The sequence below is a fragment of the Lygodium microphyllum genome, chromosome 23, assembly GCF_053477565.2.
Source record: "Lygodium microphyllum isolate KBCC chromosome 23, Lygodium_microphyllum_v1.1.10, whole genome shotgun sequence".
NCBI lineage: Eukaryota > Viridiplantae > Streptophyta > Polypodiopsida > Schizaeales > Lygodiaceae > Lygodium > Lygodium microphyllum.
Window position 1 is genome coordinate 86994638 of NC_141157.1, and position 26579 is coordinate 87021216.

General features: G+C 42.4%; 1 protein-coding gene across 2 annotated transcripts in view; it reads right to left on the minus strand.

Annotated features, from left to right (window-relative positions):
• The window catches only part of MAP1D (methionine aminopeptidase 1D), a 66664-nt gene that overhangs the window by 15051 nt on the left and 25034 nt on the right, over positions 1-26579 (minus strand). Inside the window, exons 4-9 of one of the 2 annotated variants that reach the window (XM_087664720.1) lie at positions 17517-17678; positions 17243-17284; positions 17069-17140; positions 6974-7053; positions 3956-4053; positions 2815-2862 (exon numbers count right to left, since the gene is read on the minus strand). In XM_087664720.1, coding sequence (XP_087520846.1) covers positions 2815-2862; positions 3956-4053; positions 6974-7053; positions 17069-17140; positions 17243-17284; positions 17517-17678 — 502 coding nt within the window. Of the gene's footprint in view, positions 1-2814; positions 2863-3955; positions 4054-6973; positions 7054-17068; positions 17285-17516; positions 17679-26579 lie in introns of both variants that reach the window. The other variant, XM_087664719.1, reaches the window with a different exon arrangement.

Consider the following 26579-nt stretch of genomic DNA (forward strand, 5'->3'; position numbering starts at 1 on the left):
TGTGAAAGAGGCTAAGAAAAAGGAGGCTAATATGGTTGTTACAGATAACTTTTCTTCTAATTTAGAACTTGCAAAGCGTGGACATTTAGAGCGCAGTGCAACTATAATCCTTCTATGTAAGTCTTCCATGTCTATTGTGGATTTAAACGTATATTGCTTTGCCAACAATGCCATTAAGCATATTACTTTGCAACACAATCTATTTACTTCTTGAGTTTGTCCCTAAGGGCAATAACAATATTGCCAACAACCCCTATTATCTTGTAAAAGAATCCGTAAAATTGTGTTGGTGCAGATAGTAGTACTTTTACACTTACAGATGTTTTGTATGTCCCAAAGATTAATAAGAATTTGCTATCAATTTTTACACTTCCAAGATTGGCTTGATTATCAATTTGTGGATAACATATGCATGATTCACGATCTCTAAAGTTGTGATACCATTTGTGCATCTAATTCACTATGTCATGGATTGTGCAAGCTCACTAATTATAGTAAATATGCAGATGATATGGCATATCAGTTACAAATTCACAAGTTGTTTTAGATACAAGCTTTAATATACACAAATTCATGAGTTTAGCTTGCAAAAATCTAGCATAATGTCTTCATTGTCTACTATTGAGGCACTAGCAAAACACATTCGTGAGGCCTACATATTGGGTAAAATACAACCTGTTTCCTTTTCAAAGGATCGTTTAGTGAGAGATGTCTCTAGACTATAGCTTCTACATATTGATGTATGTGATTTGACACACACATTATCCTTTTGTCAACTATCTATACTTCCTAATCTTTATTGATGATTGTTCCAAGCATGCATGGGCATATCCTTTAAAAGCCAAGTCCAAAGAGTCTGTATGTATGGCTGAAAATCCATTAGAATCTAAAGTGGGCACTCTCCGTTATGATCGAGCGGAAAAGTATATGTCTAAAGAGTTCAATGCATTACTAGTCAAATGTAGAATAAAAACCAATATATAATATTGTATACCCAACAAAAAAATGGTGTAGTTGAGAGAAAGAAGAGATCTATCATTGAAGATTGCACAATACATTATCAAAAGTCAAGCTTTACCACATGTTTTCTAGCTTGAGGCTATTATCTGTGCAACTTATGTACAGTGGAATGGACCATTTGATGCCCCGTAATGTATCCAACAGCCATCTAGGGACTGTCAGCTTCCCGAATAGCAACCCTCTCATCAACCATTTCATCATCAGCAATGCCTTGATCAATGGGCTAGAAATCAACTTATTGTTCAGTATGCGTTTGCTATTAATTTTGCTACTGCAAACCCTCAATAGGTTGCTGAAATTGACCAAAATTGGATGGTGCACTTGGTTGAAATAGTAGCAGCAAGACTGTCAAACATATCCATGGGGCCTACATTAGGCTGATTTTTTTAGCCCATGAAGGGCTAACTAGTATGTTTAATGAATACTACATCTCTACTTTTAAAAAATCTTGTTTGTAGAGGGCTGGTACAAGAGATACCCTTTACTTTCTGCACTATAGCCAATTAAAATGCATTTGATAGCCTTGTCTTGCAATTTATGTCTTTGTGGCTATGGCACCAAAGCATATGCCAAACAACCAAAGACATGAATGTGTGACTTTGCTAGCTTCCAACCATTCCAAGCCTCGTAATGTGTACATTCAGGCAATGCTTTAGTGGGATTGTGATTCAACACATATACTGCACATATAATAGCATCAAGCCAAAACTTAGGAGGCAGCTTATCATGTGAAAACAAACAATGTGCCATCTACATCAAAGTCTGCTTCTTTCAGCCATGCCATTTCATTGAGGTGTGTAATATGTAGAACATTGATGTTTTATGCCCCTTTCAGCCAAAAAAGAGTTAAACTCTTGTGACATGTATTCCCCCCCTTGATCTGTACAAAGAGTAATCAGCTTGCATCCACTGCCATTTTCAGCCAAGGCCAAGAAGGTTTCAAAGCATGCAAACACTTTTGATTTGTGCCTTAAAAGTATATGATATGCATCCTCTAATGCTCTCCTCTCATATAAATCAAGTTGATATAGGCCATTATACAATGTTCGAGTGACAACAAGGGCATCCCCATCACTATAGCTTGTTGCATATTCAACTAGGAGTTTCACAAACTAGATTGCTATACATGTGCAAAGGCATACGACACATCTGGAGAGAGAGAGAGAGAGAGAGAAGGAGAGATTGAAAGAGAAAAAATTTGAGAGAAGAGAGAGAAGAGGATTCCATTTAAGGAATCACGAAATAAAGCTTGGTCATCATCACAAAGATTGTGAAAGAGCCTAAATCTTGAAGCCTCGAAGGAGTGGACGTCATAGCACAAGAGAGGAGCACGTCTGGAATAGGTCATGAAGTTACACGAACAAAAAGGAATCCTCCATTTTCAAGCACTAGTCAGCCTCATCACAGGCTCGCTTGTTCAACTATCATAGGAACTCAACAGCATGAGTTATTTTTTTTTTTCATTAAATTTCATATATGTTACATTTAACCATTCACCCTGGCATGCAGCATGCTCTTGGATGCATCATAACAGACTTTAGTTTGCATGAAACCATTGTATGCTTCCATTGAACTGGTAATCATTTTAATGCTCATGTTATTGAAGGGTGTACTTAAAAACTCTATGCTTTCAGTTTAACCACCAGTTCGCAGACATCAATGCACTTGCAAACATCAAGCTCAAAAGAAACTGATCATAAAATGTTTCTGGAAACCTCTTACAAATCAGCAATAAACAAAACAAAGAAAACAGTCCCAAAAAGCAAAATTAAATCAATTGTAAAGAAATCGAACCTATTGTGAATGTCTGACCAACCACCATACGTCCAGGATTATTATTACCTGGCAGACATAAAGAGAACAAAAGAAAATTTTAACTGACAAATACCAAATGCACCAGGTTCCTGCATCCTTGATTACCAGTTATCTATATGGTTTCATCTTTACACCCAGTACAGATAGCTTGAAGGATGATTTTTATTGATATAGGGACTTTTAAAATTTTATAAAAAACTTTTGAAGCTTCCAACAGATTGTTGCATTAAAGGTCAATTTATATATATTTATGGATTTGTCAAACATTGAATTGATACACCATTTTTGATCAGGCAATCTTTCATAACTGTTCAGAGCCAGCTAAAAGCTTTCTCAAGGAACATATCTGAAGCCAATGTCTTACCTACTTCAGAAAGGAAACAACAAGCTTGTAAAAGTTATGACCTCCACTTACTCAAGGGACAATTAGTAGACTTGTTCCTCATCTTTATGACCCACACTTCAGAGGCATACTAGCTTCCCTCAACTTTTATTCAGTTATATATTTCGATAGTCTAATATTTAAAGACAGAGAAACTCCAGCCAGTGTCATAATAGCCTTGTGTTCAATTTTTGTACATTCGACACTGCAAGGTATAGCAACTGAGTGCCTAATCAACACCTTAAATTAGCATTAAATCATCAATGTGATCCATTGTGATTATATTCGTTAACATTGCTGGATCATATATCAGATATCATACGAGGAAGCATAAACCACCCCAAATAACTTTGTGCCTCTTACAACGAAGCATAAACCACCCCAAATAACTATTGATGATTAACTCACATAAGAAAAAACCTCCAGCGGTACTTATGCAAGCTGCATAGCATCAGCTGCATTGAACATCCAATCACACCATAATGAGAATGCACATATATTAATCCAGCCTTGTCAAGTATACCACATGGGGGCTGGTTAACATGACCTTTACCATTACATTACACACCTAGGAGAAAGTTTCTGCAGTATAAACTAGTTTTCAGCTACAAAACTGGTTCCTTGTTTCTACCAACAGAAAGTGTTTGGATTGATCATCTTGCTTAGCATTTGTTTAATACACGCTAAAAATGTCTCATACAAAGAATTTGATAGCTGGAGACAAGTTGCAGCACTTACGAAAGTGTAGTATTGTAGGAGAAGAATGAAAAACTTTCCCAACTCCGTGGCCAACAAAGTGCCTTACAACTCCATAGTTGAAATTATCTGCATAATCGCTAGAGAAGTTTGGATAGTAATCAGTACCAACCACAAGGATTCCTCTTGCCCTCCTCTTTTTCTCATTATTTTTTCCCACCTATTCAAGATGAACAAACCCAAATAAAAAGAAAAAGGGAGAACGCAGCAACCAAGCAGCTGGAAATAAATGCCTCACCAGGTGAATGTTTACTTTAACCTCTAAGTGAAGCCAAAAGAGTCCAAATTGTTGGGAAAACTAACATGTTAATGGATATAGCACCCTCTAACATTGTCAAGCATAAGAAAAGAAGGTTCAACCAATAATTGAAAAGAGAAGCACAATGATAATGTCAGTAGTTAGCCAAAAAAATGAAACTTGAGAATTTCCCTTTGGCTCAAATAGAGATGCCACAAAACACAATATCAAGCACAACTCCTTGGACGCCTTGCAGTCAATGTTATGTATATCTGAATACCAGATTCCCTAGACAATCCTCTAGGTGCAATCCTAATCCACTAGGTCCTTCTCAGAACCTATCACTCTTCTAACAAGAAGGCATAAGGTCTAATTGTAATCCAACACAATTACATGCTCTAACCCATGCCAGGTCCCAAAGCTGTTGTCTCCAAAGTAATCCAATCTTAGTAATATGCATTCATATTCTTGTTTTGAATCATAGGTGGAAGTTTCACCACTACTAACATGGGAATTGCCATTTTCCTATGTCTTCTTCTTATGTTACAAAGTATTCTGATAGGCCATCTCCATGTGCTAAATAAGCTAACTTCGTGACCCAGTCGAATGTTGTGGGATGGAAATAATTGGACAAGAGGTCCAGTTTGCCTTGGAAGCCCCTATGCAAAAGGATACAGAATCTTAGGTGAAACATTGTGAAATAATTTTTTTGCTATATCTCTGCAACTATCTCATGAGAAAGTTTAGTATGGACACCCACGTGGCAAAAACTCTCCATGTACGTGAGTGGAGTAAATCTTTACAAAGTACTATCCAAAAGTTTAGCCAATACCCAAAAGCTAGCTGTTTAGAATACCACATCTGTCCATGGCCCAAAAATAGAACTCCATAGGTGAAAGTTATATAACAAGTGAATCCCCTACTTTGGATACAACATGTTCCACCTTGCACCAAGTGAGCACAAAGATATCATCGTAAGTACCAAAAGAGTTTTTGAAGGTTCAAAAGACAATGTAGCCAAATGCCGATGCTGATAGGCTCGCACATGGAGAAGTATGAGTGTGAGCTAACAAAGCAGAGAACAAAACCACAAGATACTTTGGTACTATTGTAGGAAAGGGTGTGCGAGAGATTGGAAAGATCCCTCCCCAACCTCTACACTCCCCACCTGAACTAAAGAAGAGGATGTTGGAAGATTCTGCCAAGGCTTGATTCGAAAGAAGCAGCTGAAAGAAAAGGAAAGCTTTCCATGCTGGAGACAAAAACATGCCACAGACGCAGACTCTCAAGTGAGCAAAGACTGCTTCGTCATCACAGTCACAGACTCTTGAGTGAGCACAGATTGCTCCACAACATCTCAAAACTTGTCCAAGTGATGGTCCATCTAAATGTAGAACTTCATGCAAGACTCTGCACAAATATGTTGAAACTCAATCTGGAAGAAAAGAATTCTAGTGTTGCCAAAACTGGGTATCATGAAAAGGCACAACTTTGTAATAGGCCATTATGCAATCCAATTCAATGCCTGGCTCTGACATGTTCAGGCCCCAACTCCTAGAGAAGAAATTGGAAAGTGTTGAGGGGGTGCAAGTGACATGTGGAGAAGTGGGTGAAGAGGGACGTGCCTTGTGGTCACTTGAGGAAGAAACCAGTGAGGTGGTGTATATGGTAAATCTGCACACTCCTTGAGGACTGAGTACTGAATCAGCTGCCTATATTGAGACCTATGGAGCCTTGTAGACTTTGCTATGCCCGAGCATAATGGAAGAAATCATTAGCCTGACATACTCTGGTGAAAAAATGAGTAGTGCAGGTCTGCTATGTGTCTGGGCTAATCTGTAGAAAAAATCAGGGTTGGCTAACTTGCAGGACTAGCATTACGGAAAGAGATAATGCTGGCTCCAACACGCAGCCTTCCAGGATTTGAAAAAGCTGATGCAAGCATTGATCCACCACTGTTGAAGAGAAGCTGAGTCACCCGATTCTCTTCAACCAGCTACTCAAGACACAGCCTTGTAGACTTCACTAGGCCTGAGCAGGGTGGAACCAATCATCAGCCTGCTGTACCCTGGAGGAAAAATGAGCAGCGCAGATCTGCTATGAGGGTGTTGGGGTACGAAAAATCAAGGTTGGCTAGCTTCAGGACTAGCACTACAGCAAGAGAGAATGCTGGCTGCAAAAAGCATTCTTCGGGGATTATCTATCTCTCTATATATATATATATATATATGAAACCAAACTTTTACAAATCGACGCAAGTCTGCTTCAACATGATTGCAGGCCTCAAGTCATGACTTGCTATCTTTCAAAGTCGATGCAAAGACAACATAACACACACTCAGTTTGCACAAACCAACTTATTTGTTTCAACCATATTCAACTTTTTTCAAACGCCTTTATTTAAACAATTTTGGTAGCTCTAATGTCACTTTCATTCTGGCTGTTGAGCTCTTCTAAACAATCCTCTTGACTCTTAGATAAAGATTTGCACACATTTTCTGTGTTACTGCAACTCTAACACATCTAAGACTAGACATGTTTGGACAAAAGACCAAAAAGAAATTGTGAACACCCATTTACCATAATAACACTCAGGTATGACTTTGAAGTTTTACATAAATAGGAACTTTCACAGAGAACTAATCCTGTTACCACTACACACATCTTATTCCCAAAAATCATTTCCACCTCCAGATCTTTCCTAATTAAAAATTGACTTATAGAAGCAAATACAACAATAAAGCCTACTTCTCATTACTCACTTTATCACCTTCCCTATTCGTTTGAACTCAACACCTGGGCCACAGATCGAAATAGCTTTGTCTAAACATGTCCTTGTCACCTGAGAACCCAATGCACTGAATAAAAATCCCTTCATATTCCTCTTAAGCATGACATGTACATGGATGGAAACCAAATGGGATCCTTAAAAGCATCATCTATAATCACATTTGCAGTTTGATAGATTTTTTTAAAGGAGTCATATTCACTAATTAAGATGCATTTTTCTTTCTAAGGGCTAACTTCAATCAGCATGATTATGGCAGTCCTCAGGAATGGAATGCATGCATTTGGGATTTGTATCTCTTGGCAGTAAGATAACACGCACAAGTACACTGCCACAAAAATGTTTAACGTTCAGGGATAGAAACCTCTAAATCAAGTGCCAAGTTCTTAAATGTATCATTTACTGCTGAGAGCCTATTTAATAGATCAATCAACCTGAACATTAATTTTCCAGATTTAGAGATCCAAAGTAGTTAAAACATTGTGCAAACAAGAAATGAGAGACTTGGATGTGGCATTACACTCAAATCATCACTAAGAATGGGGAGGGGCAACAGTATAAATACAGAGTGGAAGATACCACAGGCTATGAAGACACTGCCACTGATCTGAGTTGTGTGCAGATCAGCTAGTGTTGGACACTATTTGGACATTTGTTTTTGATGATATGCAGTGAACCATTATGTACATATGGCACTAGCCAAAAGAAAATAATGAAAAGGATAAAAAATAATACCAGTAATTACGGCTTTGATAAAGCCTTATAAAGGCTTAAAGAGCACCGTTGACAGCCATTAAATCAAAATAAGGGACCACCCAATACTGAAGAACCATCTGCCATCACTATTGGAAGTGTCCCTGAATTCCCCACAAACAGCCGCTATAAGTGCCCCCCCCCGGTTATCATTGTGAGACTTGAGTCTATCAACCACATCCTCCAAATGCCACCAAATAAGATAAGGAACGCTGCCATAATGGCAAATGTGCGCTCATGATCATCACCACTGATGTCAAGCTGGCTGCCAAGAGGATAAAGACAAGCACAATGACAGATGAGATATGGGAAGACGGCAGCCAGAAATGCACCTTCTCTCAGCCAATTCATAGCTTCGCTCAATATATCTCAGCAAAATTCATTCCTAGGAGGGTGCATTGAAGAATTTCTGCTGCTAAATGTGAAGAAAATTGTGGAGTAGCTGCTAGGGTTTGCACTCCGGAAACACAGAGTGTATGACCACGACAAAAACACAACGGTACAAACACAAACATGCAAAACTCAAAATTCAAACACAAGTAGAAAGAAAGGGAAAGAGAACAACTTTGAAGTGAATGAATACTATAAATGAATGTAAGAGTGTACAGAGTGCCGAAGGGTAGAGCAGTAGTGTCGGAGAGTGACATCCACCAAAGACGGAACCCAAGTATTGTGACCACCAGTAGGAGTGTCGGAGTGAGAAAAACTATCAAACACAGATCTTAGTGGAGGCTACAAAACTTGGAAACAACAAAGACGATGGTAAAGGAGGCAAGTAGTAGCCAAAAGCTGCAAACGCAAGCTATGGAAGGGGTGATGATGAAAAGTGGCAACCAGAAGCTGCAAACGCACCAGTGCAGCATGCGCCTGATGAGGAACACCTCTCACCTAGGCAGCTAGAGTGCAAATGCTAGAGTGCAAACGTAGGCAGCACCAAAGGGTCAAATAGCTAGCGATGGCAGTGGAGGTTCAAACACAGCAATGGATGGTCACCAAGCAGCAAGCGGCAACATGGAAGAAGTCATCAATCAGCTAGAGGGGTAGAAGGAGTGATGGCAGTAGCCATGAAGACTGTGGATTGGCACGTGGTAGGAGAAAAATGGCCAAAATCTGCACAAAAGGGTGAGAAACTTGCACAGAAGGGAGATGGACCTGTCTATTTATAAATACGAATGGACCCTCCCAAATTAGGGTTTCACAAAAACTCTCTCGAACCACACACCATTTTTGCATTTTTCATTAAATAAGCATGTTATGGGGCTGTTTAAGAGGCTAATCAACATGTAATGCATTTCTTAGCTCAACATTAAACCCTAATCTATTAGGGTTTACCAACCACCCTAGGAAGAGTGCTTAGAAATTGGGGCCTAATACTTGAAATTCAGCAGCTGAAATTCGTGAATTTCAACTAATTTCAAAAGGCTAGCCAGCCAAATTGAGTTTGGGGCAAATTTTATTTCGAAGGAGCAAAATGAAGGCCAATCCCCAAGCAAAACAATGGGCAAATTGGTTTGAAGGCTTGCTAGTTGCTATGGACAAAATGTATTAAAGATTGAAGGAGATTAGGCTAGATCTTAGTGTATCTTTACCAATACAAGTTAAAGAAATACCACAAGTGGCACCAATGTTGGGGCCAACCAAGTGTCAATGGTAACATTTGCATTAGGGTATAGTTGAATTCATTGCTTGTTGTAAGTAGTGCATAATCAAGTTATTCACCACCCTATCCGAGAAGGAAGGTTGGTTTCAATAGACCTAGTTTTCCCTTGGATGTGAATCCTTCCTCGAAAGACCTCATACATCATCATTAAAGTTGTAATCCCCTTGAATGTTTCATGAGTGGAGATCATGCATCACCATTGAAGTTGAATCATTCCTATGAGGAAGAAGAACACAATGGATCATACAGCAAGATTGTTCATGTATAGCATCTTCAAGTATGATGGTATTCCTTCACCTCTCTGTTAGCGATTGTCATCCCCTGGACAGTGCGGAGCAGGCATCCACGTCACCAATGGACAGTGTGGAGCAGACCAGTGCCATGTCAGCAGGGCCACGTCAGCTGCCACGTGGCAGTCTGGTGCAGGTCGGACAGATCTGTACCAGTCGGCTGCATTTAATGCAGCCGACCTGCCATATTTTATCGCATATTCCCAGGCTATTTATAGCTGGCAGCCAGCACATTGTTTCCTACTTGTGATTGCAGATTCCAGCAGGAGATCGTGCAGATTACAGTGTACTTCCAGGTGAACAGCAGGTTGCATCATCGAGGTGGAGACACGCAGTCACGTGCACTGCGCCCATGTATATATCTGCATATCTTTGTATACAGCATACCTTATACAGCAGATCTTCATCTTCCACTCTCTCTCTCTCTCTCTCTCTCTCTCTCTCTCTCTCTCTGTGTGTGTGTGTGTGTGTGTGTGTGTGTTCACTCTCTCTCTCAGTCTTGGTCCCACGCTTCTGCATCGCTGCACTCTGACATGGTATCAAAGCAGTGAAGAAGGCTTGATTGAGTGAAGAACCTGCTTGAAGAGGAGATTCCATCGTGACACAAGGCTACATTTCCAGCGTTCGAGGGCGAGTGGGGGGGCTGCGCATCGGAAAAAGACTGAAGCAAGCGTGGGCGCACGGGAAAGGAGTCCAGTTGGTAAATTTGCTGCTGTTTGCTGCTGTTTGAAGAGGAGGAAGCCTGTGTTTTCAGCTTTCAAGTGCAGGTTTTACTTTTTCATCGCCTCCGGCGGTTGAAGAAGGTTCGGGACACAAAAGAAAGAACCCTAGCAGGCTGCGTTTTCACAGTCAGAGGGGCTGCTTTTGCGTTTGTGCAGGCATTGCAAGTGAAGATGTTTTCAGAGATTGACTTGGAGTTCCAGACGATCATGGATCGGAAAGTGCCTGTCTTACCGGCTCTTCCTTCAGATCAAAAGCTCAATGGCGACAATTACCGCATCTGGCACGTGATGATGTTGGCCATCCTTGAGTCTTACAATTTGGCGGAGCTTGTACACGAGGAGATCGACTGGCCCTCGACGAGAGATGAGTCCAAACTCTCTTCCGATGCTCGTGCGGAGTTGGCCAAGGCCCAATCTCACTGGGACAAACTGAATGCCCAGATTCGTTCTTTTCTTTTTCTGTCTTGTACTATGGCCGTGATAGTCCACATCGAGCACTTGACAGTGGCTCAGGAGATATGGCTGGAGCTTGACCAAATGTATAACCGGATGACCCTTGTGAAGAGGGTTTCTTTGGAGATGCAGATGCTGACCTTGTCCGTGAACAAGTCTTCTTCGTTGCGGGAGCACATCAACAAGCTTAGACAGCTTCAGATGCAGGTTCAGAATGCGAGGAAGCTGATTTCCTCTGAAGACATGGCGATCACACTCTTGTCCTAGTTGCCGCCACGATTCGGTGCTTTTTACTCCGCCCTTATTGCTTCGAGGCGTGAGTCTACTCTTCAATGGGAAGAGTTGGTTCCTATGGTCTTGGAACAAGAGGAACAACTGAAGGGACAGCATGCTTCCAAGTCGGAAGCATTGACAGGTCAAGCCTCTCAGAAGAAGGGGAAGGACTAAAAGAAAAAGAAGAAGGACAACAAGCCAAAGAAGGACAAGGAAAAAGAATTCACATGCCATATTTGTGGTAAGACCGGCCATTGGAAGAAGGATTGCCCCGACAAAGACAAGAAGGACACCCACAAGAAGGACTCAAAGGATTCTGGAGCGGTGACTGCACCCTCATTAGCTGCGTTTCTTCATTTAGCAGTCATTGAGGACTCTACACCGAAGGCTTCTGATACTGCGATGACAGCCCCACAGGTCCGAGAGTGGATCATAGACAGTGATGCCTCTCGGCACATGACTCCTTCATCAGTTGGTGTTGCCCAGTTGCGACCTTCGCATGGGCAGATTCTCATCGGCGATAGCTCTTCGGTGTCTATTGCAGGACGGGGTGAGATGCAGCTTATTCCAAATGGACGTGGTGGTACCCATACCTTAGAGATGTTACATGTGCCAGGTTTAGGATATCATCTACTTTCGGTTCATAAGATTTGTTCACTTGGACTTTTGATAGAGTTTGACAGTGATTCAGTACGAGTCCTTGATCATGGATCCCGGCAGGTTCTCTCATCCAGATATCTACAAATTGACGTCTTCTGCCGCTCTCACTACTCTTCTTCTTACATCTCAAACACAGTCCAAGCTCTGGCATGCTCGGTTTGGTCACCTAAACTATGATTCTCTTTGGAGGGCGTCACGTGGACATCTTGTTCGAGGGTTGCCGGACATAGTGGTGAGCCAACAGCCATGCGTCTCCTGCATTTGTGGGAAGCAGCATAGGGATGCGCTTCCCAACAAAGCTTCGCGGCGGTCTACTTCACCGATGGAGCTTGTATCTACGAATCTTTGTGGCTCTATGAGGAACGAGTCCTTGAAAGGAAGCTCGTACTTCATGTTGATCATAGATGACTACAGCAGGATGACTTGGGCCTACTTCTTGGCGTTGAAGTCCGACTTTCTCTGACTTCAAGGATTGGCTTCTCTTTGAGGAGAACCGATCGGGCCGGCGATCAAAGACCTTGCACTCCGATAAGGGTGGTGAATTTGTTTCTCATGAGTTTGCTCGTTTTTGTGCAGATAGAGGCATTCACCAGGAGTTTGCTAACACCAACACTCCTCAAGAAAATGGCATTCTTGAACGCAAGAACCGAAGTGTGATCAAGATAGCGCACACCATGATGGAGCACCGACAGACACCTCAGTTTCTGTGGGCCAAGGCTGTGGCTACTGCAGTTCACATCCTCAACCGATCCCCCACTTCGGCCGTTGATGGGATGACACCTTTTGAGGCTTACTTTGGCACTAAGCCCGATGTTTCTTATTTTAGGGTTTTTGGGTGTGATGACTATGTTCACATTCCCAAGACTCATCGTGATAAATTTGAAGCGGCTTCCTGAAGACAAATGTTCGTTGGCTACAACTCTCAGTCCCAAGGCTATCGCTTATATGATCCTGTAAAGCGGGATGTGTACACCAGTCGAGATGTGCGGTTCGTGGAGGTTCCGACCATAGCAGCGGGTAAGGAGCATCTCGTTCTTAGCGATCCAAGGGAGAGTTAGGCTCCCAAGACAGTTCCTTTGGAGCCCGCGCCTTTTGGTTCCGATTCTGTTTCAGATACAAAGTCTATTGTTCCACCGATCACCCCTGAGGAGTTACCACCGGTCACCCCCGAGGAGTTACCACCGATGGATATCCCCGAGTCTTCAGCTGATGGAGAGCGACGAGGAGAGATCCGGCCTCCTCCTCGTTGGGCCCGTGACACACTCCGAGATTCAGGGACCGAGGGAGTCCCTGAGGAGTGGGGACCGCAGGATGGTCCACGGCGATCACGGAGGCACCAGGCACATTCTACGGAGCTTGTTTGCTCTAACTATTGTTTGATGACCCGTGTTATGCAGGATCAAGAGCCCACCTCCGTGAAGGAGGCTTTACAGTCCGCACCTTGAAAGAAAGCTATGGAAGCCGAGTTGGAGGTTATTGAGAGGAATGGCAGTTGGTACCTCATGCCTCGCCCCTCTCATAAAAAGGTGATTGGTGTCAAATGGGTCTTCAAGACTAAGTACCTTAGCGATGGTTCTTTGGACAAGCACAAGGCTTGCCTTGTTGCTAAAGGTTTTGCACAGCGCCCCAGGATTGACTGTCATGATACTTTTGCCTCCACTACTCGTATGGCGACTATTCGAGCTGTTCTTGCCTTGGCTGGCCATAGAAGATGGCTTGTCTACCAGTTGGATGTGAAGTCGGCCTTCCTCAATGGTGATTTGAAGGAGGAGATCTATATAGAGCAGCCTCTTGGCTTTGGATCTTCAGATGGGCAAGTCTATAGGTTAAAGAAGGCCTTGTATGGCCTAAAGTAGGCCCCGCATGCATGGAACAAGAAGATTGACTCGTTCCTTCAATCACAATTGGGATATCGGCGTTCCAAGGCCGATCCGCAGCTTTTTGTACACACTTCCGAGGCTGGTTGTGCGCTTTTTGTGTTGTATGTTGACGATTTGATTGTCACAAGTGATCATGCACAAAAGGTCAACGAGACAAAGGCAGCTTTACATCAGACGCCCGAGATGACGAACTTGGGTCTACTCCACTTCTTCTTGGGCCATGAGATTTATCAGTCTCAGAGGGGGATTTTCATCTCTCAGCAGAGATATATACAAGAGCTCTTGGTTTCTTTTGCGATAGAGGATTGTCAAACCCTTTCTACTCCTATGGATCCGGACTGGAAAGCCACTTCCCATTCCGATTCTCCCTTGGCGGATGCTTCCTGCTACCGTCAGTTGATTGGATCGTTGATTTGGCTCCTCAACACTCGTGTTGATCTTTGTTTTGCTATAGGTCTCTTGGCGGGGTTCATGAGTGAACCTCAAAAGGTGCATTGGCAAGCTGCTCAGAGGATACTTCGGTATTTGAGGGGGACCTCTGACTTAGGGATTCATTATCCAGCAGGCACAGGTGGTTCAGATCTTGTACTTGCAGGTTGGAGCGACTCGGGCTCGCGATGTGAACCACAGGCGGTCTACTACAGGCTACTGTTTTACCTTGGGTGCAGGTGTTATCTCATGGAGTAGCAAGAAGCAGCCTATGGTAGCCCTTTCTTCAACTGAGGCGGAGTATCGGGCCGCGTCTTCCACCACCTGTGAGGTTGTGTGGCTTCAGAGATTATTGGAGGAGCTTGGCTACCCCCAGACTCGTCCTACTTTTCTGCGATGCGACAATGAGAGTTGCATTGCCTTGGCACGGAATCCTGTTTTCCATGCCCGGACAAAGATAGAGATCCAGTACCACTTCATCAGGGAGAAGCTTTTGGATGAGACCATAGCTGTGGCGTACTGCAAGACGGAGGACAATCTTGCAGATTTGTTTACGAAGGCGCTTCCCCAGGCTCTACTTCGGAGACATGCCAGATCCCTCAGCCTTATGCCCAGTCCAGGCTCTGAGAGGGGGTGTTAGCGATTGTCATCCCCTGGACAATGCGGAGCAGGCAGCCACGTCACCAGTGGACAGTGTGGAGCAGACCAGTGCCACATCAGCTGCCACATGGCAGTCTGGTGCAGGTCGGACAGATCTGTACCAGTCGGCTGCATTTAATGCAGCCGACCTGCCATATTTTATCGCATATTTCCAGGCTATTTATAGCTGGCAGCCAGCACATTGTTTCCTACTTGTGATTGCAGATTCCAGCAGGAGATCGTGCAGATTACAGTGTACTTCGAGGTGAACAGCAGGTTGCATCATCGAGGTGGAGACACGGAATCACGCGCACTACGCCCGTGTATATATCTGCATATCTTTGTATATAGCATACCTTATACAGTAGATCTTCATCTTCCACTGTCTCTTTCTCTCTCTCTTCTCTCTGTGTTCACTCTCTCTCTCAATCTTGGTCCCACGCTTTCGGATCGCTGCACTCTGACACTCTCATCATTGACAAGGATCTACAAATGACTAGTCTATTTTGGAGAGACATATTTGAGAATACTTACACTACGTATACTTTGGTTTGAGGGGTGTCGTCGTTGAGCTAGGGTCTAGACTAAGCATAGGGTTATACAAGTTTCCTGAACATCTTACTAACATCCTTCAATGACCTAAAGGGTTTGGAAGGCTACTTGACTAAGCATAGGGTCATACAAGTTTCTTGAACGACTTGCTAACATCCTTAAAAGACCTAAATGACTTAGAGGAGATTCAACATGTGAGTTGAATCTCCTCTAGAAAGGAGGTTTTCGACGCTTTCCTTTCCTCACAGTGTCAACTAGGGCGTCCATTAGGAGAATGGCATGACATTCGACTCTTTCCCAAAAGGTATTAACACCTAGTGCACCTAATATGGGAGTCGAAGTTAAGCCCAATACTTTGCCTCACTCAAGCTCTCCAAGAGGAGAGGAGATTCTTCTCTCCGATAGACTAACATTAATTCACGGCTTGCCAACAAGTGGACAGCACATTTTGATCTATGTCAAATTCAGTTATGCACAAAACCATCATGCAAATACAGATCACTTTAAAAGAGGAAATCATACACAAGGTGAGCGGGGCTATATCCCAACTCACAAGCCCAAAACCTATGCCAATTTTCACTCATTTTTTGGAAACAAAGTATGAGTAATCCAATCTTAGTGCTCTATTCTGGCAATCGGGATAAATGATCTCTGCCCCTTCTCTAAATCTCAGCTCGATAATCACCAAATGACTCAATGAATTTCCAAGTAAGATGATTCATAGAATCACATGTCCAATACAACAAGTGGAGAAAGCCCAACAAGACATGATATATCACTAATAAAACCAGGCTCTGCACCTCCCTCTCTCTGCTAAAAGTAATATAATAGCACTCTGAATAGGAGCTTTATTTCATTGCCCAACAAAAGAGGGCACAATTGCTGCTATCAAATAATGTCAATTCCTACATGACAGCCCAATCAAGCTTTTTTTCATTACATGACACAAGCCTGGAGTCACATGATTTGTGCCAGTTCATGAGGGTGCCTAAAGCTAGGCAAAAGATCTCTATGGCAGCAATATAAGCTCTGCACATGCCCTTGACTCTCATCCAAATAACTGTTTTAGTCATAACCATGCATTCAAGCCCCCTAAATCTAGCTCATGTAGGAAAGTTCTATGAATAGCATTTCCCTCCAAGGACTAGTATTAGGAGAACAAAACTTTTAACTTTGTACAATGACCTTACTCTTACATAATAGAGTCTACTCCTTGTGCCAGTCAATAGTCAGCTTTCTGAACGTGCTCCCCCAGGACCGTTCCTCGGCCCATGTGCTTACAGAGCCCATCCTCCTCCTGATCCATGCCCTCATTCTCTCTCATATGTGTCTCCTACCCAACTGATATAACCAGGTCCATCTACGTGCATCAAACAGAGTTCACTGAATTTTCCAGATCATCATTACTCAACCACAATGCAAGCACACATGTTACACGTTTTCTGGCTAGTGATTATTTAGATTTATGTTTCTTACCTTCGCTTCATGCAGAGACTCACAGAGTACAAAATTAGCTTGGGGAGTGCACACAGAGATGGAGACAAAGAAAACCCAAACTTAATTCAACACAAAAGTATTTCTGCTAGTAACTATGCAGTTTAATATCATATATGACCAAGATACATGCACCAAAGGACAAAGGGCTTGTTCGTGAACTTCACAATACTGAACTGAACCCTTCAGTGACATTGATATCATTAGACAAAGAGGACACAAGGATATAACCACAGACACAAAGCACAAGGTTGCATGCCAGACCTCCACCAGCTGCTTTACATCGCTATCCACATTGCCACAAAGAAATGTCTTGGATGTGTCTCCATGATATCCCTGCATAATCAAAGAAGAAAAAATAGCAGTTAACAAACATGCCATGAGATGCATTGTCATAAGCCACAGTTTAAATCTTGAAGGGTGAAAGTTGAAGCTCACATTCAGGAACACAGTAACGTCTATGTTTACTATGTCTCCATCCTGCATGTAACAATAGATCAATCAAGAAAAGGGGCTGCATCTCCTGACATTCAGGATTATGGTGCCAGCATGTATAAACAACAGGTGAAAGACAAGGTATTGTAGCCTGGAAAGCTATGGTGCAAAACTGCAGGCCAGTAATATGTGAAATTTGCAAGCTGCAAAATAATATTCAGAAAAACTAAGCTTTCACCAGACAGTAGCAGCTTTCCTAAAGTCGGTTGTACCAAACCTGCAAGGGCCGAGAATCCGGTATACCATGGCATATGCATTCATTCACAGATGTGCAGACGCTCTTGGGAAAAGCCCCATAGCCTAGAGGGGACGGATATGCCCCAGCATCAATAATCATTTTATGCACTGCCTTGTCAATCTCATCCGTTGTTACACCTGGCTGCAAGATCAAAAGAAACATCATAAATTTAGAAAGCAAAAGAATGTAATACAGGTACCATTAACTTTTGCTTACAAGCAGACAAAAACTTGACAGAGACAGCATCATAAATTCACTGTTACCCGTATACACATGGGCTAATTTCTTTCAGCTCTTGTACAGCCCCAAAAATTTCCTAGATAGTACTTATTAAAATGACAAAACTCCAGAGTTTTTAGGACAACTAGCTTAGAAAGTTCTATAAAAGGGGATCATGGGCAGGACCATTCTTTCATTCCTCGTCACATCTTCGCCAATTGCCATCAGCCCCTTCTATTATCACCAGCCCGTTGTGTCTTGTTGACCAGCCTCACTAATGCCAATCCTGCCACTCCATCATCATCATCACCCTGTTGGCAACCTACTGTGCTGCTGGCATCATTGTCTTAGCCCTAGGCATTACCATTCTCAGCTGGCTGATATCAGACCTGCTGCATTTTCAGACAGAGCTGCCACCCTGCCGTTAAGTCCTTGGACATCTAGGATGGGAGCCCACAACATAGGTCACAGCCTTGGGTCATTTAGTAACTAGATGTGAATGTGCCCTTGGGTTAAGCAGTTAAATAAAAATAACTCTTTGGATCATTTACAATTCTTTCAACGTAAGTATGGCTTGTTGTCATAGTTGAATGTCTCATTCGTATTAAAGCACCCTGCTCTTCTACACATGATGCAACAACATGCACAAAGCCATTGGAAGATCATAAGACCATGATGGTCTGTGCTAGATGGGTTTAGCTTCCTCTCAAATAGCCAAATGTGATACTACATGAGAGAGGTGGACACAAGGGCACATGCAAGCAGCTGGTGGGTATGTGAACCAGTATTCGTGGCACATGCTCCAAATATGAATATTAGCTGATGTTGGTGCTCATGCACTCAACAAGGTGGCAAGCACCTAGCCAAAGACAAAGAAGTTGTGAAGAGAACACGCACAAGTGTGCATGAAGTCAAGGCAGTGAGTGAGTCATGATCATCAAGACAGTAAAGCATGTGTAGCAGCAGGTAGATCTCTTCAGTTTGCTGACCTTGCATGGCTAGTCTTGACAGCATGGCCACATTGATAGTGCTAATGGCAACCCCATTTCCCTGCTGATTATGCCCACATGGGTCACCACCTAATCATGATAATTGCTGCTTGTCCCAATAGACTGTCCCCCTTGATCAGGAGACGATTTTTTCTGCCCGCATGTTTTTTTTGTTGATTAAAAGGAGTTCCATTTTTCATTTTTTAAGTCTTTTCAAGATATGAAGTATAAATAACCAAAAAAGGGTTAAACTTCCATCCCCCAAAAAAAGGGAAAAATTTCAAGGGGAAAATAGCCAGAAACAATTTACTTTAAAAAAGAGGTGCAACCCAAACCAAGGAGGTGTGGAGGTTGAGAGAAAGGGGATGGCGATTAAGAGTATAATAATGAAAGAGGAGAGGAGATTCTTCTCACCGATAGACTAACATCAATTCATGGCTTGCCAACAAGTGGACAGCACATTTTGATCTGTGTCAAATTCAGTTATGCACAAAACCATCATGCAAATACGGATCACCTTAAAAGAGGAAAGCATACACATGGTGAGCGGGGCTATATCCCAACTCACAAGCCCAAAACCTACGCCAATTTTCACTCATTTTTTGGAAACGGTTTGTGAGAAAAGATCGGATTAAAAGCTTCACGAGATTTTTTAAGCTAGACATAGGAAAGAAGACCTTGGATACTTACACATACGAATTCAAGGACCCTCTATGGAGATACGCAAGATTGTGCAAAAGAAAACACAGAGTATACAACCACAACTGGAACACAATGAACACAAATACTAATTCAAAAAGCAAATGTGAAGAATGAAGATACTAGTGCTGAATAATCAATGATGATGAACACAATGCTCAAGGAGAGAGCTGTCCAACAGTTGATGACTCTTGTGAGACCAGGGCCGGAGTGTCATCTGTCATAGATGTATCCTGAGTGTAAAAACCACCAATAGGAGCTAAAAATGATAAAGGAGTAGGCACACAGCAAAAATGCAGCCTATAGGAGGAGTGTCAGAGCAAGATGATCCACCAGGAGCTAGCTGACAGCTATAGGGCAGGGACTGATAAGGAGCAAAACACAGCAGTCCACCAGGTGCGAAATCGGCAAGGCGGCAGCTGGAGAAGGCAAAATAGGTGCTGAAGATGTTGAGGAGGCAGTCCACCGACTGATGCAGATCATGACCAGCATGCATGCGTCAGCTAGAACAGCTGAAAAATAGGTTGGAAACAGGTCATAATGATGCTAGAAATGATGACAATTAGCAGCTGGAATGCATTATGGCAGCCACTTGGAGTTGATGGCGACAACAAGATGTCCACAACAGCTCCAAAGGATGATGTCAGCAGGCTGGGAATAACTGCAGTCCAGCAGATGATGAAGGGCAGCTAAAGGATGTCTATGGCAGCAGCTGGTGTTTAGGAGCATGCAGCCACAACAACAGGATGTCCACAACAGCTCCAAAGGATGATGTCAGCAGGCTGGGAATAAATGTAGTCCAGCAGATGATGAAGGGCAGCTAAAGGCAGCTGGTGAGTAGGAGCATGCAGCCATGTGACACAGACTGAATGGAAAAAAGGGATACAACTGGGATGCAAGTGACATACCACACTCTCTTTATAGAAATGGAACCAACCAAAAATTATAAGTGTGTGAGTTTGCTTCTAGGACACTAAAGCACACAATAAGTGCAACAGATCACCGCAATTGTTGATTTCAAGGAGAGTGTGAGAGACAGTTGCAAGCCGTAGGACTCATCATGAACAGAAGGATAGAGTAGCTGTTTTAGAATACTATAAAAGAGCCTTAATCAAGGCAAGGCGGCTGCTCTTTTTTTTTCCTTCTTGGAAGACTCTGTTGGGAATAAAGGGCCATCATGCCTTTTATATGAGCACGGGTGTGAACACACCCTTAGCACATTGTACTTTCATATATATATCTATCTAAAACCTAAAGTGGTACACTCATCATTGTACCAAAAGTGTGCTCACACTCTACACTGCTTGCTCTTGCTCTCTCTCTATCTCTCACTGTACATACGACAATATGCCTTGATCTCCATGCCTAATCGATTCCTACAAACTCGTATTAGAGCTGCGGTTGAGGCATTTGCACTTTTCGAAGTTCGTGCAGGTCAACAGGTCACGTCTCTGCCAAGCAATGATTCCAGGGTGCAGGCGCAAGACAAAAATGTCATCTCTAGATAGACGACGGGTCATTTCGGGATCTAGCAAGCAGGCGTGAACCAAGCAACAGCTTTCAGGCTCATGGCAGGTCAACGACTGACTGGCGGCAGCTTCCGACTGCAGGCAACTGGCAAGTGACAGCTCCCGTGGCATCAGGTGGCACTTTTCTCTTTTGCAATGCGACTGCAAGGCGACAGGTCACGACGATTGCAGCTGGTCAACAGGAGCAGACTCGTCATTTCCCTTGCAATTTTTTTTTTATTTTTTCAAAGGTTTCCTGCAAACAAGCCTTTGCCCACTGACGGGCGTTCATGCATGTAGGCATAGTCATAATTTTGGGCAAATTTAGACCCAGAAATTTGGGGCTTTTCCCAGATTTGGGAAATTTGATGCAGGACAAGCAAATCTGTTTCGGAAATTGCAGGAATTTGTGACATTCTGTCCCTGAGATTTGGGGCTTTTCATGTACATGCACAAATTGGGCTCAAATTAACCCAATTTCTCAACATTGAGGCACATTGGACCCCGTGCAATTTGGGGCTTTTGCAATTTGGGCAAAATTTGTGCAACATTTGGTCATTTTATGTACATGCAGGTTGAATTCCGTGCAATTTGGACATCAACACTTGGTAAAATTTAGGGTTTGCTGAAATTGCTTTATTTTGGCAAAATCGGATAGTCCTATGCATGACAGAGGAAATGCAGATGTGTGTTTGACGCTTTGAGCACAAAATTTTGGGGCTTTTGACTGTTCGTGTCAAATTTTATGCCCGTGGGTACATGTACAACAGAAATTGCAGCTGAAATTTTGGGATTTCTCATGTAATGTGATGCACATGCCCTTGGAACAACTGTAATTAGTTGGATAATGCTGTAGCACTTGGTTTGGTGCTTCTGAAAACTTAATTACAAATCTGAAATCTGTACTTCTGCGTGGTCATTTATTGCTGATTGGTACTTGTTTGTACCTTGGTCACTTGGGTGACAGTTTGGGCCTGCATTTGCTGCTTTTTTCGTCACATTTGGGCTGAAAATCATGGCTGGCAGCAATGATAGCAGTAATTTGATGCACATAAAGAAGCTTGAAGGCGCACATAATTTTGCAGTGTGGCAAAAACGGTGCTACAATATCCTGTTACAAAAGAAGCAGGCAAAGCCAATCAAAACCAAAGGGACAAAGCCTACGGACATGGATCAAGACGATTGGGATGAGTTGAATGAGCTTGCACGCTCAACCATAGAGCTATCGATTTCTGATGCCTTGCTCTTCAACATTGAAGGTTTGGATTCTGCATATGCTATATGGACTAGACTAGAAGAACTGTATGCACAGAAGAGTGCTGCAAGCAAAGTGTATTGGCTGAAAAAGCTTATGGATTTGCGTATGAAAGAAGGTACAGCAATGTCTACTCACTTGAGTGAGTTTAACTCCATTTTCAGCCAGCTAGTTGCCTTGAAGTTCATGATTGATGAGGAATTTAAGGCTACTTTCTTGCTTTGCACTCTACCAGAGAGTTGGGATACATTTAGGACTGCTATGAGCAATTCTAATGTGATCCTTTTGTATGCTGATGTAGAGAGTGCTCTACTTATGGAAGAGATGAATCGGCAGAACAATGCATCCAGTAAGTCTTCCAATGCTTTGCATACTAGGGGCAAATCACAACAAAAGGGCAAATATGATGGCAAGGGACGCAGTAAATCACATGGCAAAGATGTTGAATGCCATCATTGTGGCAAAAAGGGTCACTTTAAACGTGACTGCTACAAATGGAAGAAAGAGAAAGGAAAAGGCAAGAAAACAGATAATAGCAAGACAGAAAAGGACAGTCAGCCTAAGAAGAGCAGTGTAAAAATTGAAGAGGTGAATGTAGTCACTCATGACAATGACAGTGGAAGTGACATACTCTTTGTCTCTTCACACTTTGATGCACATTCTTTACTTGCAGATACAAATGATGACATGCATACCTGGATTCTCGATTCAGGTGCTTCCTTTCATGTCACCCCTCATCATGAGTGGTTCTCCGCCTATACAGGGGATCGACATGGTGTTGTCCATCTTGGGGACAACTATACATGTGAGATTGAAGGTATATTACAATTTCAGCATGGCTCTATCTTTACACTTCAACATGTACAGCATGTACCTCAGCTCAAGAAGAGCTTGATTAGCACAGGGTAGCTAGATGATGATGGTTTTCATACCACCTTTGGTGATGGAAAATGGAAGATCTATAAGGGATCTAGGGTTATTGCTAGAGGTTGCAAGAGTGATACCTTGTATCCACTTCATGTATCTAGTGTGCATGACCATGTTGTTGTCGTGACCGAACAACCAAGCGTTTCTTTGTGGCATGGCCAGTTGGGACACATGAGTCAAATAGGAATGAAAGTGCTTTCGTGTTTAGGTTACTTGCCTTGTCTTCGTTATGTTGATTTTGAGCATTGTGATCATTGCATTTATGGCAAACATGCATAGACGTCACATAAAAAGTCTCTTTCTTTGAAATCTTCTCCTCTAGAGTTAGTACATTCGGATATATGTCAAATGCCATGATTATCTTTAGGGGGAAAGAAATATTTTGTCACCTTTGTCGATGATGCTACACGGAAAGTATGGGTTTACCCTATTCGTAGCAACAATGAAGTGCTTGATAAGTTTAAAAATTTCTTGGCATTGGCTGAAAATCAGACAAATAAGACACTTAAGTGTCTTCGCTCTAACAATGGTGGGAAATATGTGTCCAAGGCCTTTTAGGCATTTTGTGACAGCAAAGGGATAAAGAGGGAGCTCACTGCCCTTCATAATCTGCCCCAAAATGGAGTTACAGAGCGTATGAATCGGACCATACAAGATAAGGTCCGTACGATGCTGTCTCATGCTGTATTACCCCATGGTTTTTTTATAGAGGCTATTATAATAGCCGTTCACTTAATTAATCAGTCACCAAACAAGTCTTTGGGAGGGGGGGGGGGGGAGGGGGGTGTTTTCGGGCAGGCCACCTTTATATGCTCATCTGAAAGTGTTTGGTTGCGAGGCTTTTGTGCACGTTTGCAAAGAAAAACGCAACAAACTTGAGCCAAAGTCTTGTAAATGCATTTTCCTAGGATATGGTAACGAGGTTGAAATGGGGTATAAATTGTGGGATCCCGAGAAAAGGAAAGTAGTACGCAACAATGACGTTATCTTCCGGAAAGATCGCATGCACAAACAGCCCGAAAAGACTGAGAAGGTCCATAGGATAGTAGGAAAGATGTCACAACTCTATAGAAACAGAATTTGTATCTTTTTTCATTAATTTGTCTATATAATGATTTATTAAATTTGTTTCCTTTGCACTAATTAGATATAAAGAAAAGTACATTGGAGCTGGCCACTGATGAGTGGTCACACGTTATGGTGGACCCACGCAGTGGGTTAGAGAAAAGATAGTTCACACTTCCACCTATATGGCCCGATTGGGCGCCTGTGACTAGAACTCATGCATATCAAGGTTAGACTCGCACACAGAAAGGATTGATGCCTTAAAGTGTGGGCTAGATCCACCAGAACAGACAATTACAATTGATAGCATGATCATGAAATGCTTGTACAATGTGTATGTGTGGACTGAAAGCTTGAAATGCACATTTCTTTGCATAGAAAAGTCACATGAAGATTCTGATACCGTTTTTGCGATGTACACAGAAAAAGCTTTCATATGACACCCATATTGAGGGGGTACCTAAATTTTAGGAGATCCCTAAATTTTAGGAGCCTTGAATTAGCCTAAAAATACTAGTCCTAAAAAACAGGGACGTCATTCTAAAAATAGTAAATTCTGTACTCTGACTGTGCTTACTAAATTTGGTTGTTTCTATTCTTGATAGTATTCCGCCCAAAAAGGAAGGCCATAGAGAAGAGACAAGTATCAAAACACTTGTCATACAAGTTTCCAAGTGTCCCACTACTTGTCAACATCTCATGACATGAGGCTGGACACTTGTCTTGTGCTACTCCACTTTCCCCTTTTGTACTAGCTCTTCCCTCTCCTATAAATAAGAGCTCGTTTTTCTTCATTCAACATCATTTTTCTTTGTTGTAAACTCATGTACAGCACCCACAGATAGCCAGAAACTGGCCCCATCCATCCCCATCATCATCCCCCACTTCTCCATTATCAAATTCCTCCATATTCCCTCTTCTATCACTACTGTTTTACAGGACAGCAAGCCTGTAAATTCATTATAGCACCTCCTTCTCGAGCTCTTTCTTCCATTTTAGCAACAAGAAGCAAGCCCTATCCATGTACTACTGATCAACAATAAAGAAAGGCTGATTTCCCCTCTTTCTTCTCTCATACTATAAAGAAATCAATTCTTATCATTGCATAATAGATAATGCATGTGTGTTCGTACATCTTTGCATGATCTTGTGAGAGTGAGAATTACTTCTCCTCACTCCCAGGTTGATTGTAACTGAGCTCTTCCCTAAGGGACTTGGGTTGAGCAGAAATACATTCCTTCGGGGGGAGGGAGGTTTGTGTTTGCCCATCTTCAACCCTCAATCTTGTCTCCATTACTTTTACATTTTCATGGCTGTAATTTTGTGAGTAATTTTCATTTTCAGCTTTAAGTGTTCATTCTCTTTTATATTAAATCTCGAAAACAAGCGAATATCATAATTGTTAAGCATACTACGTTGTTCGGGGCGTTTAGAGAAGAAATACCTTTTGAACAGCAAAATGTGCCCAATGTACAGCAGCAAATACCTGCTGTAAATGAACCTGTAAATGCTGGAAATGATCAGCCAGCTATTGTCCATGAAAATAAGCCACTACATGTGCAAAAACAACCAAGACAACAAGCTGTTAATGCTGATTTGCAAGCTGAAATGCCAGGACAGCATGCTGAAAATGGAAATTTGCAGGAACAGCCAGCAAACAATGACCATTGGGTTAGGAGATCGTCTAGGGCTACTAGACAACCTGACAAATTTGTTCCTGGTGCAAATAATGTGGCTGATTATGTCATGTTGACAGACTATGGTGAACCGTCTTGCTTCAAGAAAGCAATGGACAGACAGGACAGCAAGAAATGGTATAAAGCATGTTATCAGAGATGGAATCTCTTGGAAAAAATGGCACTTGGGACTTGGTGCAGTTGCCTAAAGGGCAAAAAACCCTTCCATGCAAATGGGTTTACAAGATGAAGGTCACTTCTGGTTCCTCGCCAAAGTACAAAGCAAGATTGGTTGCAAAGGGGTACAAGCAGGAGCATGGAATTGACTTTGATGAGATTTTCTCTCCTGTAGTCAAGATGGCTACATTGAGAACCATTTTGGGCTTGGTTGCAGTTGAGGATATGGAGCTCATACAGATGGATGTAAAGACTACGTTTTTACATGGTGATCTGCATGAAGACATATATATGCGGCAGCCTGAAGGGTTTGTTGAACAAGGGAAGGAAAAAATGGTAAGTAAACTCAAAAGGAGTTTGTATGGGCTGAAACAAGCACCAAGAGAATGGTATCATAAATTTGATACATTCATGCAATCCCAAGGCTTTCATAGAAGGCAACAAATGGCAGCCTGATTATCTTGGTTTTGTATGTTGATGACATGCTGATTGCTGGCAGGGATACTCATGCCTTGGACTCACTGAAG